The 20,450-nt window shown below is 46.5% G+C and overlaps 1 protein-coding gene across 4 annotated transcripts in view; it reads right to left on the bottom strand.

Annotated features, from left to right (window-relative positions):
- RGS20 (regulator of G protein signaling 20) overlaps positions 1 to 20,450 on the bottom strand; it is a 124,246-nt gene that overhangs the window by 71,761 nt on the left and 32,035 nt on the right. The window contains exon 1 of one of the 4 annotated variants that reach the window (XM_073583812.1): positions 14,912 to 15,326. The exons of the other annotated variants lie outside the window; for them this stretch is intronic. Within the exon in view, the coding sequence (XP_073439913.1) occupies positions 14,912 to 15,307 (396 nt within the window). The 5' untranslated portion in view covers positions 15,308 to 15,326. Of the gene's footprint in view, positions 1 to 14,911; positions 15,327 to 20,450 lie in introns of those variants that run through there. 4 annotated transcript variants of the gene reach the window in all.

Below are 20,450 nucleotides of genomic sequence, written 5' to 3'. Positions count from 1 at the left end.
AGAAACCTGCGTGCTCGCAGCTCCCGGCGTGAGCACGTAGGTTTCTAAGGTACACATAGGGTAACTAAGTGATGCGCGCCGCTTAGTAAGCCGATATTTACCTTAGAGACCAGCGTCCTCGCTGGTGCTGATCGCTGGTGAGTCTGCTTGTTTGGCAGCTCACCAGCGATCATGTAGCGATGCACCAGCGATCCTGACAAGGTCGTATCGTTGTCGGGATCGCTGGTGCATCTGTATGTGTGACGGGGCCTTTAGGGTGGACCTCTCCATGCATTGTGAGGAGCTTTCGTGTCTTCACATCTGCAGCTTCCATCTCTTCTTTTGGCCAGCACACTGTGCCAGCAGGGTATCTGATAACTGGCAGGGCATATGTATTGATGGCACGGATTTTATTCTTCCCATTGAGCTGGCTCTTCAGGACCTGTCTTACCCTTTGATGGTATTTGGATGTTGCTGCTTTCCTTGCCTCCTCATCATGGTTACCGTATCTCTGTGGGATGCCGAGGTACTTGTAGCATGTCTGTACATTTGCTATATGCCCCGCTGGTAATTCCACTCCATCAGTCTTGACTGCCTTGCCTCTCTTTATTACCAACCGGCCGCACTTCTCCAATCCGAAGGACATCCCGATGTCTTCACTGTAGATAGATATATATAGATATAGATATATATATATATATATATATATATATATATGTAAGCATGTCAAAGTTTGGGCACCCCTGGTCAAAATTACTGTTACTATGAATAGTTAAGCAAGTTGAACATGAAATGATCTCTAAAAAGCCTAAAGTTAAACATAACACATTTACTTTGTATTTTAGGTGGAAATATATTGTAAGGCAGCGCTTGTTATTAAGGTTGGGGATGCTCGCTTTGCAGCCAAATAACCAGATCTGGCATGGGTTTTCCATAAAACAATAACAAGCCATGCGGATTATTCAGGCATCATAAACCATGACCAGCAACATAAAGTTCATATCAACAGCATAGCGTCCATGACAGAGCTCCACTCTGTTTATCCTGTGGTCACACTGGTTAGGCAATGTCCAGTACGCAGGCTTTCTAGCCTCACAGTTATCTCACCCCGTCAGGGTTACCTCATGGCTGCTTCTCCACACTGCAGACGTTCATTCCCTCTCCTGGGAACTCTCAGACACGTGCAGCCAATATGCACACAGGCACTCAGGAAGGCAGACACATCTTCCAGCGAGACCTTCCAAACGGACCAACAGGGTCCAAGCATTCACTCATGTGACCAACCCTGGCCACCTTATATGGTCTGTAGCCACGCCCACCGGATCACATGGCTATGACCTTATCACAGGTCCTACAAGCATTCACACATAGTCTTTACTATAGGCGTTTTTAGACACACCACGATCATTCAGCACCCTGCCACTCATCCTCTCTCCCGGGACACCCACACAGCGCCCCCTAGTGGACACAGTGGTCACACAAGGCCAGGTCTACTGAGAGACAAGCTGGGCCTTGTTGGTGTGGACCTCCAACTCTCCACCTGGATCCTTAACTACCTCACGAACCGACCTCAGTTTGTAAAGGTTCGGGACAGTGTGTCAGACATGGAGATCTGCAATACAGGGGCACCTCAAGGTACAGTTCTTGCCCCTTTTCTCTTCACACTGTACACTGCAGATTTTAGGTGCAACTCATCTAGCTATTTGCAGAAGTATTCTGATGACTCTGCAATAGTAGGCCTCATCACAGGAGGAGATGAAAGAGAGTACAGAGATACTAACCAAGCTTTTGTGGATTGGTGTCAGGGGAACCACCTTAGGATTAATTCCGGGAAGACCAAGGAATTGGTGGTGGACTTTCGCAAGGGCAAAAATCCACCAGTAGTGGTGAACATTCAGGGAAATGACATTGAGATAGTCGACACCTATAAGTACCTTGGTGTGATCCTCAATAATAAGCTTGACTGGGCCCATCACTTGGATGCAGTGTACAGGAAGGGCCAAAGCAGGCTTTATCTGCTCAGAAGGCTGAGAGCCTTCGGAGTTAGAGGGGCACTCCTTGCATCCTTCTTCAACTCTGTTGTGGCATCAGTCATCTTCTTTGGTGTGGTGTGCTGGGGTAGTGGCATATCAACCAGGGACAGGAATAGGCTGGACAAACTGATTAGAAGGGCCAGCTCTGTCCTGGGATGCCCCCTTGACCCAGTTCAGGAAGTAGGCGACAGGAGGATACTGGCCAAGGTGAGCTACATGGTGCAGAATGATTCCCATCCCATGCATGAGACCGTGACAAAGATGTGCAGTACTGTCAGTGACCGGCTACTTCATCCTAAATGTGAGAGGGAGCGCTATCGAAAGTCCTTCCTTCCTGCTGCAGTTAGGCTGTATAACCAGCACTGTCCAAAACGGAGAACGACCCAAACAGTGAACTGATAGATCCAAAGTTGTGATAGTCCGGTTACATTTTTTTTTTTTTTTTTTCGTATATGTACCTACCGTCAATGTAATGCCTTTATGCATCTGTATCTGTACTTGTTCCTGCCTTGCTGCTGTAATGCTCTGAATTTCCCCATGGTGGGACGATTAAAGGATTATCTTATCTTATACCACAATATATATATATATATATATATATTTTATCATCTTTTACATTTTAAAAATTACAAAAATGAAAACAGGCCGATGCAAAACTTTGGGAACCCAGCATGGCTAGTACCTAGCAGCACCCCCTTTTGAAAGTATATATTTTCATGTACCTAATGAGTCACATGAAACCAGGGATGGAAAATGGCTAATTTGGCCATTTTAACTTAAGGGTGTACTCACTTTTGCTGCCAGCAGTTTAGACATTCATGGCTGTGTTGAGTTGTTTTGAGGGCACCAAATTTACACTTATACAAACTGTACACCGACTACTTTACATTTGTCCCATGGAAAGATATACCAAAATATTTACAAATACACGCATGTTTAAATATATATATATATATATATAGTTCAAGGGTTAGGTCTGCTGTCAGAGACACATCTTTTGTGGATTTATCAGTAACTACAGTTGAAAACAGAAGTTTACAAACACTATATAAAAAGACACATATGCATGTTTTTTCTCAATATCTGACATGAAATTAGTATAAACCTTTCCCGTTTTAGGTCAATAGGATTACCATAATTATTAATACTTGCCAAATGCCAGAATAATGAGAGAGAGAGAATGTTTTAAGGCATTTATATTACTTACTGCAAAGTCAAAAGTTTACATACATTTCATTAGTATTTGGGACCATTACCTTTAAACTGAATGACTTGGGTCAAACATTTGGGATATACTTCCACAAGCTTCTCACAATAGTTGGTCGGAATTTGGGCCCATTCCTCCTGACAAAACTGGTGTAACTGATCCAGGTTTGTAGGTCGCCTTGCTCACACCAGCCTTTTCCGCTTTCCCCATACATTTTTAATAGGATTGAGATCAGAGCTTTGCTATGGCCACTCCAAAACATTGATTTAGTTATCCTTAAGCTACTTTGTTACCATTTTTCAGTATGCTTTGGGTCATTGCCCATTTAGGAAGACCCATGTCTGCCCAAGCTTTAACTTCCTGACTGATGTCTTGAGATATTGCTTCAGTATTGCCACATAATCTTCTTTTCTCATGATGCCATCTATTTTGTGAAGTGCACCAGTCCATCCTGCAGCAAAACAGCCCCACAACATGATGCTGCCACCCCCCTTTTTCACAGTTGGGATGGTGTTCTAAAGCCCCCGTTACACACTGCGATATCGCTAGCAATATCGCTGTAAAGTCACCGATTTTGTGACGTTGCAGCGATATTGCTAGCGATATCGCTGCATGTGATACTTACCTCCGACCGGCTCCCCCGCTGGTTATCGCTGATCGCGCGAGAAGCTCCTGAACCATTCCTCGTCGGCCACTTCCTGCGGCGCTTCCTGTGGAGACGAGCGTGGAGCCGGGTGGGAGGATGTCAGGATAGCCGCGTCTGACAGGTAAGTAGCGATCCCTGTCCCCAGCGATGTCGCTGGTGAGATCTGCCTGTGTGGCATCTCACTAGCGACCACCTAGCGATGCACCAGCGATCCTGACCGCGACATATCGCTGGTCGGGATCACTGGTGCATTGCTAGGTGTAACGGTACCCTAAGGCTTCCAAGCTTCTCCCTTTCTTCTCCAAACGTAACGATGGTCATTATGCCCAAAAAGTTCAATTTTAGATTCATCAGACCACAGGACAAAAATTAAGCTCTTTGTTCCTGTGTGCATTTGCAAACATTAATCTGGCTTTTTTATGTTTCTTTTGGAGTAATGACTTCTCCCTGGCAGAGTGGCCTTTCAGACCATGTTGATAAAGTACTCGTTTCACTGTGGATATTGACACAATCATACCAGCTTCTGCCATCATCTTCACAAGTTCTTTTGCTTTTGTCCTTGGGTTGATTGGCACATGTCATACCAAAGCATGTTCATCTCTGGGACACAGAACCCAACTCCTTCCTGAGCGGTATGATGGCTTCACATTCCCATCTTGCTTGTACTTGCATATAATTGTTTGTACAGATGAATGAGGCATCTTCAGGTATCTTGAAATTGTACCAAAGGATGAGCCAGACTTGTGCAAGTCCACAATTCTCTTCCTGATATCGCGAGACTTTCCCATGATGGTACACAAAGAAGCAGTGTGTTTCAGGTGTGCAGTAAAATACGTACACAGGTGTGTCTTTAACTCATACTGTATGTTGCCAAAAAACAGAAGCTTCTAAACACATGACATCATCACATAGACAGTCCAGCATTGTTTAAAGGCATAGTAATCTTAGTGTATGTAAACATTTGACTTTGCAGTAATAAAAATGCCTTAAAACATTCTCTCTCTCATTATTCTGGCATTTGGCAAATATTAATAATTATAGTAATCCTGATTTACCTAAAACGGGAAAGGTTTCTTCTGATTTCATGTCAGATATTGAGAAAAACATGCGTATGTGTCTTATTATATACTGTATGTAAACGTCTGGTTTCAACTGTACGTGGGAAGTCTCTCCGAGAGAGCGCAGAGCTAGTGGAGCGGAGCATGGGAAGTCCACATGAATATTGTAATTCACTATCATGTTATCGGCAGCATATCCTTTATCTATACCTGTAGCTGTGCTGCTGACAGATTTATTTTTTTATAATATAAACTATCCGAACACCCGATGATCGAGTGTTTGCTCTATCATCAGCTGACTTGTTTACATCTGTGCATAATCAGTAATAAGCTTCACTACGAATGTTAATTTTCTACTTGTGTAAATGCAACTTTAGATGAAATCCTTGCTATGATTATAAAGGGGTTTTATGATATATGATATGAAGTGAAAGCGGCTGGAGCCGAAATTAATGAATGAAACAGAACTTTCCAATACAGGCAATGGCCCAGATTTATCAAGACTGGCGATTTTCTCGTCGGCGTTGATGAGTTAGCGTGGTGGAGTCAAGACGCTCCCTGATTCATGAAGCATCTCATTCCTCTTCATGACTCTGACAAGTGGCGCGTACCTTTTGCACCATGAATTAGAAGAGGTGTTACATTCCATTTTGGTGGAGCTGGAAAAAAATTTGCTAAATTTTTGAACAACTCAAACTTGCACCAAAATTTTGTGACTTTTCAAAGCAATCTACACCAGAATTCTGGTGAAATTACTGGGATGAATTGGGGTCAAAATGAGCATTCTGAGATCGCAGCTATTTCTGAGAGTGGTGTAACTGAGGCTGTGCTACATATTCCCCCATATATTACTTCATAGTCCATCCTTGCTCGGGTGAGCACAGAAATGCCTACATATTATATTAGTCATCCCAATTCTAGCCTTTTTTAATCTATCTATGGTCTCTACGCTATTCTGGACATTCACGCTATCATATCCATCTGCCCAGCAGAATAATTCAAGAAAGTAAAACTAGCTTTTCTCCCCTACCCATAGGAAATTTTTAATGTCCCGGTAAGTCCTCTAGTCTAGCGCTCTAATTTCAAATGTCTTCTTTTACAATGTTACACCCATGATGATTTCACTAGAGTACCTCTTCCAACTGGTGCTGCTCCCCTAATTCAGGAACAGTTTTTCTTTTTTTTTCTCTGACCGGCCATTCCAAAGTTATGTCCACTGGTAGGCAAAAGTTCTCTTTAGCCAACTTGGTGTGTACCACAAAACTTCACTACAGGCGTGGCCGTGTTTTGATTGGCCAGCATAGGAGAATAGCAAAAGCCCACAGAGAAATTCTCTGGAATATGCCCAGTTGTTGGTTGAATTGAAAATTTACACCATTATTCTATTCTCGCAGGGATGGGCGGGGGTGGGGGGGTATAATTTTGGAACAAATGGGCAGAGAAAAAAAGAAAAAGAAAAACAGTGCCAGACTTAATGGAGTAGCATCAATTAGAGGAGGTACTCACTTTACATTAAAAAACCCAGTTAAAAGTCCTATATAAAGCGAACCTGTCAGCAGGATTTTGCTAAGTAAACTACAGGGATTGTCAGGTTGGCGTTGCTACACTGATTAAAATGATACAGTACCTGCAGTGAAGAAATCCGCTTGTATTAGAAGCTTTCAGTTAATGAGATTCTTGTGCTTCAAGGTGGAACTGTAGGCAGAATCTCACCTTCCTGCTCTAAGCCAGAGAATCCAAGGAAAGACCTGTCCATGGGCTGATCCGAAGCACAAATAGTCTGTCTCTTTCTGTCTTTATAATGAGGAACAGATTTGTGCTTCGGGTGACCTGTAGTCAGTTCTCTCCTTGGTTTCTCTGGCTTAGAGCAGGAAGACAAGTCTCTGCTTACAGTGATGACACAAGAACCACAAGACAGATTTCTTCACCCCAGGTATCATTTTAATCAGTTTGACAGTGCCAACCTGATAGGTTTGATTTAAATACAGGGAAGTATGGAACTATATAGTGCATGTGGAAGTAGCAGTTGCACCTAAGCCTTGGAGTCTGAGGATGCGTAAAGGAAACAAACTTTTCCTATCCACCATACAGAAATGTCTACTGGTCTATCCATTTTCTCAGGGTGTTTTAAGCCCTGGCAGACTCTGCTCACATTGGGAGTGGTATTTGTAGTCCTTCTTTTATTTATTTATTTTTTTCATGTATTTTTCTGATCATTAGTTATGAAATTTTGGCAGATTTCCTCAAATCACATTCATGATAAAATGTTCATTGCTCAATATTGTGAATGAAATTAACAATTGTCTACTGTACGCACGCCTGACTCAGTGTTTGCTGCAGTGTATGGCACGCTGACTCACAAAATTACTTACACTTGTAATGACTAATGCTGTAATTTCCATGGACAGATTCTTCCTAAAATTTAACTGTGACTCACATTACAATTCCTTAGGTTTTCAAAACAATATAGAGAATTTTATACCAGCATCACATGCAATAACCTAACCCAAGTCACAACTGCTGTCACATCTTAGTTCACCTTCCTGGCTACACTACAGCAATTCCTTATGCAAACTCATCTATGATGTCGCTGTGACGAAAACAGATGGAATTGACAAACTATTCAGAGTAAAAAGACAATGATGGATGCAATGCCTTATTTCAAGGCACAAACGATATTAATTACGTAAAGGGGATTTAAAAAGCTTAAACAAATGCAAAGAAATACCATCTACATGCATATCTTCTGATGCCAGAATAGCTCGGAAGTGTACATTGATTTCATTATCTTGCCCCGCTTTGAACTGCAGATTCGTTTTGATTCGGTTGAGATTTGCTGAGAGTGGGATTACAAATAGGAAAGACTGCAGCCCCCAATGATTCCTCTCCCAGCTCACAGACATGGCTTATATTTAAAACTCTCTGCATGCCCTTCATTTACAAGATGCAAGTAGTGCTGTAGTTACTCCTCTTCTTCCCACACAGCACTGCTCTGCTGTTCTACTCACTGGACACTCCCTTGTATGCTGCCCAGAGATGGACACACGCCTAGATAGGAAGGAGGAGAACTTGTCTGCTGCCCAGCAATGGAAACACATTCCTTCTACTGTAGATAGGAAGGGGGGCAACTTGTATTGAACGGTCTGCTATCCAGCAATGGAAACATATCCCTCCTAGATAGAAAGGAAGAGATTATGTCTTGTAGTCTCTGATGCCCGGCAATGGAAACACATTCCTCCAAGATATCTAAGAGGAGAACGTGTCTAGTATTGTCTGCTGCCCAGCAATAGGAGCACAACCCTGCTAGATGATGAGAACTTGCTGTGTACTGTCTGCTGGCCAGCAATGGAAACATATCCCTCAGGGATAGAAAGGAGGACATTATATCTTGTATTGTCTGCTGCCCAGCAATGGAAACACACTCCTCATAGATAGGAAGAGGGAGAACTTATATTGTACTGTCTGCTGTCCACCGATGGAAACATAGGTATTGTATTTTCTGTGGCCCAGCAATAAGCAATGGAAAAACATCCCTCCTAGCTAGGAAGGAAGAGAACTTGTATTGTCTGCTGCCCAGCAATGGAAACACATTCCTACTAGACAAGAAGAGGGAGAACTAGTATTGTACTGTCTGCTGCCCAGCAATGGAAACACATCCCTCCTAGACAGTAAGAGGGACAACTTGTCTTGTCTTTTCTGCTTCCCAGCAATGGAAACTAATTGCTTCTAGATAGTATGGGGGATAACTTGCATTCTATTGTCTGTTGCCCAGCAATGGAATCACTTTTCTGTTACATAGAAAGGGGTATAACCTGTCTTGCAGTGTCTGCCACCCAGAAATGGAAACACATCCCTCCTACATAGGAAGAGGGATAACTTGTCCGGTATTGTCTGCTCCCCAGCAATGGAAACACGTTCCTCTTAGATAGGAAGGGAAAGATTATGTCTTGTATTTTCTGCTGCCCAGCAATGGAAACACATTCCTCCTAGATAGGAAGAAGAACGTGTCTTGTATTGTCTGCCGCCCAGAAACGGAAATACATTCCTCTTGGAAAGGAAGGGGGACAACAGGTATCAGTAGACAAAACAGGCATGTAGTGTATGTTGTCCTCTACTACTCAAAAGGGGTGCAGATGAAAACCATGTGTCTAGAGTATGGGATGTCACCAGGAGAATGGTCACTATAGATTAGCGAAATGATTCGCAGGACCCTGGTCCAGCGGCCATGTCAGTAGTCTATAGCTGCCATTTGAGAGCCCTGTAAACCTCCTCCACCTTGCTGGATTTCCCAATGCCTCCTCTAATTTGTAGGCAGCATCATGGTTATGCCATGATGCACATAGCTCCGCTCATCTCTACTGGTCACATAACTGCACCACTGATTGGTTTATAGTTACTTCATCTTCAGACACTATATTAGTGAGTGATGAATCGTCCTGAATGTATGATGCCCATAATCACTTATAACTAATGGACAACTACGCAGATAACAGAAATAAGGCTAAAAGCACAGCAAAGTACCTAGACTATGTCAGCAGCATGAAAGATAGGTCATCACTTTATTATTGGTTGGGTCAATGGTGGTACCCCTAATGGTGAAAATAAAGGGTCTGTCCAGCAGGCTGATTTACGGCACGGTTCACATTTTATGTGGAGCGCTCGGCCACCTCCCTGTGCAGGGAACACCAGCCAGCTACATTACCCTGAAATGTATAGATGCAGTTCCTTGCACAGCTGGATGTGCAGGACAGTGTGCAAGTAAAAATAAAAAATCATTTAAGGGGAAACAGCAAAACCCCAACAGTTTGTCCCCTTCATTCTCAATATCAATGGTGGCTCTAGAGGACAAACCTAGCCCTATTTTAAGGCAATGAAATGTCCTAGCCATGCACCATTACTTTGCAACATGGAAAAACACCTTTAAGAATAATGTTCCACAAAGAGAACCTTTCTTACTATTTCAAATAACCACAAATGCTCCTTAATTGACGAATGTCCGAAAAGGGAACGTTAGGATGCTGGCCAAATCCTGGCAACGTCTTCCCATTTCTGACCAATGTAAAGGGGCTGTCTAGCCTCACCGTGCTCAATATCACATTGGTGAGGAACCAACCTAAAAACAGGGTTTGCTTTCCTTTACTATCATTTATTGACCTATGGGTGACATAAGCGGCTAAATGGCCCACAGTGTTAGTCTTAGGCCTTTACGTCCGACACAGGCGATTTCCCCAGCATATGCGCCAACTGTAAAGGGAAAACGTGGTGTGAACGGAGCTCTATGATTTTGATTCTAAATCCCATTCATTCAAAAGGGACAAAGCAGCGATGCTTGATACATGATACAGGGGGTCATACAATGACACAGATATATTACGTCGGCGGAATGAATACATACTCTCATCAATTACTTGGAGGCCATTTCCAATATTACACTGAAGTTCCGGCCCTGATAGATGAACGATGGTTGGTTGTTCTTATGAAAGCTGTACTCTTAAGAACAATTCATTTCCTCTAGGTTACATTAACCATTGCATGGGACTGACTCTCGGCAAGATCTGCAGGTTCCCTGTGCTGTAGCGCAATGCTGCACAGTAGAGTTGAGCGACTTTGGTCAGATCAGGTTTCGTGAAAGCCGAATTAAACAAAATTTGTTTCGGATGAAACTGGTCCGACTAGGGCAAAAAAAGTCGGAGTTTCGTCCGAAACCCGACCCCAATGCAAGTCAATGGGGAATAAAAGTCGGCATTGAGTGGATGAATGTCATCCGCTCAATGCCGACTTTTATTCCCCATTGTCTTGCATTGGGGTCGGGTTTCGGATGGAATTCCGACTTTTTTTGCCCTAGTCGGACCAGTTTCATCCGAAACAAAGTTTGTTTCATTCGGGTTTCACGAAACCCAATCCGACAAAAGTCGCTCAACTCTACTGCACAGCCTGCCACCGCAACGTACAGGGGCGACCCAACGCAAGGAGGAGAGTAGGTGACACCATCTCACTACAAACCATCAGTGACAGGAGATCCCTTTTAATCATTTAAGATCCACCACAGTGGAAAATCACTTTCATGTTGGTCCTTGATTTTTCTTAAGACCACATGTAGTGAAGATGAAAACCAGGCATCTGCATCGTGTCGGTCGGAAGCTTCTAGCCAGGTGGGACACTCTCCGAGCTTGACGCAGTTACATTTTGGCATTTTTATGGTTCCCATACGCCTCATAGACGAAGGTCTGACACAGTATTTTACATATATTTATATTAGACAAGTATAAAACCTTACGTTCACTTGTATTAGGAGTTTATACAAAGTTTGCTGACATGAAACTAATAATTCACACCCCAGTAACAGATTTCAGCACATTTATCGCTACTTCCAAGAACATATGGAAGGATCACCCAACAGGGATATTCCCACAACGCACGGAGGGAATTTATGAATGCGGCTCAGCTGATTTTCACTTCACAGACTAGCATGGTGTACGGTCTCGATATCACATTTATGGAGGCCGCCCGCCAGTTACCAACAAGCAGTCTGGAAAAAGACTTTATGTCTCAGGGTTCCAAAGAAAAGTGTCGGACAACAATGGCGCCTGCAACATGAGGTTCATCAGTAGTATGCCCAATATTAACAGGCATGGAAAGAACTGAAGAGGACATTTGTAGGCCTGACACCTGCACAACCATCTCCGGAAAAAACTGCTGCATATATCGCATCTGTAATACATGCCGCCATTGTAGAGCTGACATATTTGGCCAAAAATCTCACCCAAACAGAACAGCATGCTGTGCTTCCTCATCCAGCGTAAGGCCTGACAGGACCCATCATTGTCAGTGAGGTCCTACCGTTGGGCACCTTTGGGCTTTGTCATGAGACAGATCAGGCAATGACAAAGTATTTGTAGTTCTGCTCCGGTGACGGAACAGAACAACGCAAATGAATAAAGCAGATGTGAATAAATGTGAATGGAGCCGAACGTGCGGTATCTGTAATGATTGACAGAAAAAAACATAAAACCAACCAAAATATTATAGTAGATGAATAAATAGATAATTATATACGAGGACAGATGGATGGATAGATGATAGATAGATAGATAAAGAAAATTAGAGCAGCACAAAGAAAGAATCCGGGTGCAGAGCCCCCCAGGCAAATACCAAACCTCAATTATGAAAATCCAGAAAAATTGGAGGCAGCACACCGTTTGTAGTGAAAAAAAGAGCTATTTAATAAGCCCAAACGGTGACGTTTCGGTCCAAACAACAGGAACCTTTCTCAAGCTTGTTTGGACCGAAACGTCGCCGTTTGGGCTTATTAAATAGCTCTTTTTTCACTACAAACGGTGTGCTGCCTCCAATTTTTCTGGATTTTCATAGATAGACAGATATGAGATACGGTAGATGATAGATAGATGATAGACAGACAGACAGATAGAACTTTATCCTCAATTTAAAATAACCCACCTAGTTTATGGGCAGGGTCTGCATCAAACTTTTTTGGTTTTCTTTTCCATGAAGGTGCAACCAGAGGAAGATCAGAACGGTGATGTGCACAGTCGTAATACGGCAGACACCACTGATTATTATGGAATCCACTTGGGTTCAAATCAAGGGGTACATTATTTTGCAAAACAAATATTTCTACATGCTACCCTATTCTGTACAGCAAATATGAAGGAATCTGAGAAATGATCCTGATATATTCAAAGAGACAAGTCATACAAGTAGAGTATTCTATCAGCCACAGTGAAAAAGTCATAAGAAATACCCACAATACAATGGATATATAAGAATTAGATAGTTAATTAAAAGGATAGGGATGGGTAGATTAGATAGATATGGGATAGATCTATGGATAGATGATAGATAGATAGATAGATAGATAGATAGATAGATAGGACAGTTTCGGGACTCGCACCATTACATACAGGCATTAACATCCTTTTGATATCGGATTCATTTAAATGACTAGCGGATTATACGGCAGAAGTCCCTACAATGATGGTGAGTCCGGTGGGGATGTTATGTAATAATAGCTGCATTTTATAACACCCACCCCGCAGCTCCATAGTACAGAGGATGAGCTGCAGTGTGATAACACCCAGTACCACATCTATAATGGACGCACAGGCAACTCGTACAATAATCACCAATGTCAACAAGTCTATGGAGGAGATAAAACACTGCAGACTGTAACTGAGGTGAAACACACTACAAGTCCCAGCATGCCCTGCCAGTGTGTGTTAGCTCACAACAGACTGCAGACTGAGCACAGGGCTTATGGATGAGTATTGGGGTTTTCCTTCGAATATGACATGCATTGTGATCACAGACATGTAGCAGATATGAGTTTGCCATCTGACACTAGCGCTGTGTTCCATATCTGATCATAGAGGAAAGAGGTGAATAACTAATTCAGCTCAGCTACATCTGCATCTAGGCTGTAATGAGATGAAAGCTGCACTCAGGCATTTGGATGGATGGAGCCTGCTGGATGCCTGCACTGAGCAGAGCTGTGCGGCTGCCTGTACACATACCGGAGGAGCAGGGACAGTCTCTGACTGGGGAATCTCTGCCCTTCTAACAATTCTGCCATGACACCAGCAAACACGTATGGGCAACACTGTACTGAGATCCCAGCACATGTCCAGCAATATGGCTCTGCACCCCTTATGTAAAAACACATCCACCAACTGCTGCATTGAATCTCCTCAACACACATGCCCCCTATCACACATGGGCCCCCATCACACATGGGCCCCCATCACACATGGGCCCCCATCACACATGGGCCCCCATCACACATGGGCCCCCATCACACATGGGCCCCCATCACACATGGGCCCCCATCACACATTTCTCCCATCACACATGCCCCCATCACGCATGCCCCAATCACACATTGCCCCCATCACACATGGGCCCCCATCACACATGGGCCCCCATCACACATTTCCCCCATCACACATGCCCCCATCACACATTGCCGCCATCACACATTGCCGCCATCACGCATGCCCCCATCACGCATGCCCCCATCACACATGGCCCCCATCACACATGGCCCCCATCACACAAGCCCCCCATCACACATGGCCCCCATCACACAAGCCCCCCATCACACATTGCCGCCATCACACATTGCCGCCATCACGCATGCCCCATCACGCATGCCCCCATCACACATGGCCCCCATCACACATGGCCCCCATCACACATGGCCCCCATCACACAAGCCCCCCATCACACATGGCCCCCATCACACATGCCCCCATCACACATTGCCGCCATCACACATTGCCGCCATCACGCATGCCCCCATCACGCATGCCCCCATCACACATGGCCCCCATCACACATGGGCCCCCATCACACATGGGCCCCCATCACACATTTCTCCCATCACACATGCCCCCATCACGCATGCCCCAATCACACATGGGCCCCCATCACACATGGGCCCCCATCACACATGGGTCCCCATCACACATGCCCCCATCACACATTGCCGCCATCACGCATGCCCCCATCACGCATGCCCCCATCACGCATGCCCCCATCACACATGGCCCCCATCACACAAGCCCCCCATCACACATGGCCCCCATCACACATGGCCCCCATCACACATGGCCCCCATCACACATGGCCCCCATCACACATGGCCCCCATCACACAAGCCCCCCATCACGCATTGCCCCATCACACATGGCCCCCATCACACATGGCCCCCATCACACTGGCCCCCATCACACTGGCCCCCATCACACATGGCCCCCATCACACAAGCCCCCCATCACACATGGCCCCCATCACACAAGCCCCCCATCACGCATTGCCCCATCACACAAGCCCTGGGCACTTGCATCATGTAAGAGGTAGGAGATGCAAAGATGGAGCTGGTAGGAGCTCTCCATCTATGCAGTGCAGTATATGGGAGCAGTAGGCAGATCAGGAGGAGGATGATCGGCACGATATGGCGGAGAATACTCACAATGTCACCATCAATGCTGGGAGACAGCTGCAAGTCTTTGCCCTGCTCACATCCGTTGACGCTGGGCTCATCACCCAGGGCTGGCTGCTCATCACCCATGCGCATGCGTCTCCTGCTACCAGCGTGCTGATGGGGAGGATTAGTGGAAATATTATTATTAGGGTTAATCCTATTAATTCCAATGCAAATCAGGAAAAATGTCAAGAACAGAAAAATAAAAGATAAAATGTCCGGTGAGCGAGTGGTGCAGCAGCTGGAAGCGGCCAGCTCAGGGATGGCAGTGATTGTATCCTGGAGTAAAGGAGAAGTGAAGCGTGAATGCCAGGGAGGGAGATGAAGAGGCTGCAGCTCTGTGAGGACGGAGGACTGCCTGCCTCCTCTGGAGTCCCCAGACATTACCGTCAGCACTGTGCACCAGGAAGGTGTCTGTACACAGCAGTGTGTGCACCAGGAAGGTGTCTGTACACAGCAGTGTGTGCACCAGGAAGGTGTCTGTACACAGCAGTGTGTGCACCAGGAAGGTGTCTGTACACAGCAGTGTGTGCACCAGGAAGGTGTCTGTACACAGCAGTGTGTGCACCAGGAAGGTGTCTGTACACAGCAGTGTGAGCACCAGGAAGGTGTCTGTACACAACAGTGTGTGCACCAGGAAGGTGTCTGTACACAGCAGTGTGTGCACCAGGAAGGTGTCTGTACACAGCAGTGTGAGCACCAGGAAGGTGTCTGTACACAACAGTGTGTGCACCAGGAAGGTGTCTGTACACAGCAGTGTGTGCACCAGGAAGGTGTCTGTACACAACAGTGTGTGCACCAGGAAGGTGTCTGTACACAACAGTGTGTGCACCAGGAAGGTGTCTGTACACAGCAGTGTGTGCACCAGGAAGGTGTCTGTACACAACAGTGTGTGCACCAGGAAGGTGTCTGTACACAACAGTGTGTGCACCAGGAAGGTGTCTGTACACAACAGTGTGTGCACCAGGAAGGTGTCTGTACACAACAGTGTGTGCACCAGGAAGGTGTCTGTACACAACAGTGTGTGCACCAGGAAGGTGTCTGTACACAACAGTGTGTGCACCAGGAAGGTGTCTGTACACAGCAGTGTGTGCACCAGGAAGGTGTCTGTACACAACAGTGTGTGCACCAGGAAGGTGTCTGTACACAACAGTGTGTGCACCAGGAAGGTGTCTGTACACAACAGTGTGTGCACCAGGAAGGTGTCTGTACACAACAGTGTGTGCACCAGGAAGGTGTCTGTACACAGCAGTGTGAGCACCAGGAAGGTGTCTGTACACAACAGTGTGTGCACCAGGAAGGTGTCTGTACACAGCAGTGTGTGCACCAGGAAGGTGTCTGTACACAACAGTGTGTGCACCAGGAAGGTGTCTGTACACAACAGTGTGTGCACCAGGAAGGTGTCTGTACACAGCAGTGTGTGCACCAGGAAGGTGTCTGTACACAACAGTGTGAGCACCAGGAAGGTGTCTGTACACAACAGTGTGTGCACCAGGAAGGTGTCTGTACACAACAGTGTGTGCACCAGGAAGGTGTCTGTACACAACAGTGTGTGCACCAGGAAGGTGTCTGTACACAACAGTGTGTGCACCAGGAAGGTGTCTGTACACAACAGTGTGTGCACCAGGAAGGTGTCTGTACACAACAGTGTGTGCACCAGGAAGGTGTATGTACACAACAGTGTGTGCACCAGGAAGGTGTATGTACACAACAGTGTGTGCACCAGGAAGGTGTCTGTACACAACAGTGTGTGCACCAGGAAGGTGTCTGTACACAGCAGTGTGTGCACCAGGAAGATGTCTGTACACAGCAGTGTGTGCACCAGGAAGGTGTCTGTACACAACAGTGTGTGCACCAGGAAGGTGTCTGTACACAACAGTGTGTGCACCAGGAAGGTGTCTGTACACAACAGTGTGTGCACCAGGAAGGTGTCTGTACACAACAGTGTGTGCACCAGGAAGGTGTCTGTACACAACAGTGTGTGCACCAGGAAGGTGTCTGTACACAACAGTGTGTGCACCAGGAAGGTGTATGTACACAACAGTGTGAGCACCAGGAAGGTGTATGTACACAACAGTGTGAGCACCAGGGAGGTGTCTGTACACAGCAGTGTGAGCACCAGGAAGGTGTCTGTACACAGCAGTGTGAGCACCAGGAAGGTGTCTGTACACAGCAGTGTGAGCACCAGGAGGGTGTCTGTACACAGCAGTGTGTGCACCAAGAAGGTGTCTGTACACAGCAGTGTGTGCACCAAGAAGGTGTCTGTACACAGCAGTGTGTGCACCAGGAAGGTGTCTGTACACAGCAGTGTGTGCACCAGGAAGGTGTCTGTACACAGCAGTGTGTGCACCAGGAAGGTGTCTGTACACAGCAGTGTGTGCACCAGGAAGGTGTCTGTACACAGCAGTGTGTGCACCAGGAAGGTGTCTGTACACAGCAGTGTGTGCACCAGGAAGGTGTCTGTACACAGCAGTGTGAGCACCAGGAAGGTGTCTGTACACAACAGTGTGTGCACCAGGAAGGTGTCTGTACACAGCAGTGTGTGCACCAGGAAGGTGTCTGTACACAGCAGTGTGAGCACCAGGAAGGTGTCTGTACACAACAGTGTGTGCACCAGGAAGGTGTCTGTACACAGCAGTGTGTGCACCAGGAAGGTGTCTGTACACAACAGTGTGTGCACCAGGAAGGTGTCTGTACACAACAGTGTGTGCACCAGGAAGGTGTCTGTACACAGCAGTGTGTGCACCAGGAAGGTGTCTGTACACAACAGTGTGTGCACCAGGAAGGTGTCTGTACACAACAGTGTGTGCACCAGGAAGGTGTCTGTACACAACAGTGTGTGCACCAGGAAGGTGTCTGTACACAACAGTGTGTGCACCAGGAAGGTGTCTGTACACAGCAGTGTGAGCACCAGGAAGGTGTCTGTACACAACAGTGTGTGCACCAGGAAGGTGTCTGTACACAACAGTGTGTGCACCAGGAAGGTGTCTGTACACAACAGTGTGTGCACCAGGAAGGTGTCTGTACACAACAGTGTGTGCACCAGGAAGGTGTCTGTACACAACAGTGTGAGCACCAGGAAGGTGTCTGTACTCAACAGTGTGTGCACCAGGAAGGTGTCTGTACTCAACAGTGTGTGCACCAGGAAGGTGTCTGTACACAACTGTGTGTGCACCAGGAAGGTGTATGTACACAACAGTGTGTGCACCAGGAAGGTGTCTGTACACAACAGTGTGTGCACCAGGAAGGTGTCTGTACACAACAGTGTGTGCACCAGGAAGGTGTCTGTACACAGCAATGTGAGCACCAGGAAGGTGTCTGTACACAGCAGTGTGTGCACCAGGAAGGTGTCTGTACACAGCAGTGTGTGCACCAGGAAGGTGTCTGTGCAAAGCAGTGTGTGCACCAGGAAGATGTTTGTACACAGCAGTGTGTGCACCAGGAAGGTGTCTGTACACAACAGTGTGTGCACCAGGAAGGTGTCTGTACACAACAGTGTGTGCACCAGGAAGGTGTCTGTACACAACAGTGTGTGCACCAGGAAGGTGTCTGTACACAACAGTGTGTGCACCAGGAAGGTGTCTGTACACAACAGTGTGTGCACCAGGAAGGTGTATGTACACAACAGTGTGTGCACCAGGAAGGTGTCTGTACACAGCAGTGTGTGCACCAGGCAGGGCCGGCCCGAAAGTATAGGCAAATTAGGCGGCCGCCTAGGGCGCCGACCCAAAGGAGGCGCCAGAGAAAAAATTATAAAAAAAAATCTATATTTGTCCTATACAACTTCTCAGAAGATTAAAGAGTTAGGAGAGAGTTAATTAATCATTGTTGTTGTGGTTTATTTTGCTCCTAAATTTATATCCCAAGTTTTCATCTACTGCCAAGAATAGTAGGGGCGCAACAAAATAGTTTCGCCTAGAGTGCCGTAATCTCTCGGGCCGGCCCTGGCACCAGGAAGATGTCTGTACACAGCACTGTGCACCAGGAAGATGTCTGTACACAGCAGTGTGCAGCAGGAAGGTGTCTGTACACAGCAGTGGGTGCACCAGGAAGGTGTCTGTACACAGCTGTGGGTGCACCAGGAAGGTGTCTGTACACAGCTGTGGGTGCACCAGGAAGGTGTCTGTACACAGCAGTGTGCACCAGGAAGATGTCTGTACACAGCAGTGTATGCACCAGGAAGATGTCTGTACACAGCAGTGTGCACCAGGAAGATGTCTGTACACAGCAGTGTCCACCAGGAAGGTGTCTGTACACAGCACTGTGTGCACCAGGAAGGTGTCTGTACACAACAGTGTGTGCACCAGGAAGGTGTCTGTACACAACAGTGTGTGCACCAGGAAGGTGTCTGTACACAACAGTGTGTGCACCAGGAAGGTGTCTGTACACAACAGTGTGTGCACCAGGAAGGTGTCTGTACACAGCAGTGTGTGCACCAGGAAGGTGTCTGTACACAGCAGTGTGTGCACCAGGAAGGTGTCTGTACACAACAGTGTGAGCACCAGGAAGGTGTCTGTACACAACAGTGTGTGCACCAGGAAGGTGTCTGTACACAACAGTGTGTGCACCAGGAAGGTGTCTGTACACAACAGTGTGTGCACCAGGAAGGTGTCTGTACACAACAGTGTGTGCACCAGGAAGGTGTCTGTACACAACAGTGTGTGCACCAGGAAGGTGTCTGTACACAACAGTGTGTGCACCAGGAAGGTGTCTGTACACAACAGTGTGTGCACCAGGAAGGTGTCTGTACACAACAGTGTGTGCACCAGGAAGGTGTCTGTACACAACAGTGTGTGCACCAGGAAGGTGTCTGTACACAACAGTGTGTGCACCAGGAAGGTGTCTGTACACAACAGTGTGTGCACCAGGAAGGTGTCTGTACACAACAGTGTGTGCACCAGGAAGGTGTCTGTACACAACAGTGTGTGCACCAGGAAGGTGTATGTACACAACAGTGTGAGCACCAGGAAGGTGTATGTACACAACAGTGTGAGCACCAGGAAGGTGTCTGTACACAGCAGTGTGAGCACCAGGAAGGTGTCTGTACACAGCAGTGTGAGCACCAGGAAGGTGTCTGTACACAATAGTGTGCACCAGGAAGGTGTCTGTACACAGCAGTGTGTGCACCAGGAAGGTGTCTGTACACAGCAGTGTGTGCACCAAGAAGGTATCTGTACACAGCAGTGTGTGCACCAGGAAGGTGTCTGTACACAGCAGTGTGTGCACCAGGAAGGTGTCTGTACACAGCAGTGTGTGCACCAGGAAGGTGTCTGTACTCAACAGTGTGTGCACCAGGAAGGTGTCTGTACACAACAGTGTGTGCACCAGGAAGGTGTCTGTACACAACAGTGTGTGCACCAGGAAGGTGTCTGTACACAACAGTGTGTGCACCAGGAAGGTGTCTGTACACAACAGTGTGTGCACCAGGAAGGTGTCTGTACACAACAGTGTGTGCACCAGGAAGGTGTCTGTACACAACAGTGTGAGCACCAGGAAGGTGTCTGTACACAACAGTGTGAGCACCAGG

The sequence above is a fragment of the Dendrobates tinctorius genome, unplaced genomic scaffold (assembly GCF_039654945.1).
Source record: "Dendrobates tinctorius isolate UK_male_01 unplaced genomic scaffold, ASM3965494v1 ptg000081l, whole genome shotgun sequence".
NCBI lineage: Eukaryota > Metazoa > Chordata > Amphibia > Anura > Dendrobatidae > Dendrobates > Dendrobates tinctorius.
This window is presented reverse-complemented; position numbering and strand designations above follow the sequence as displayed.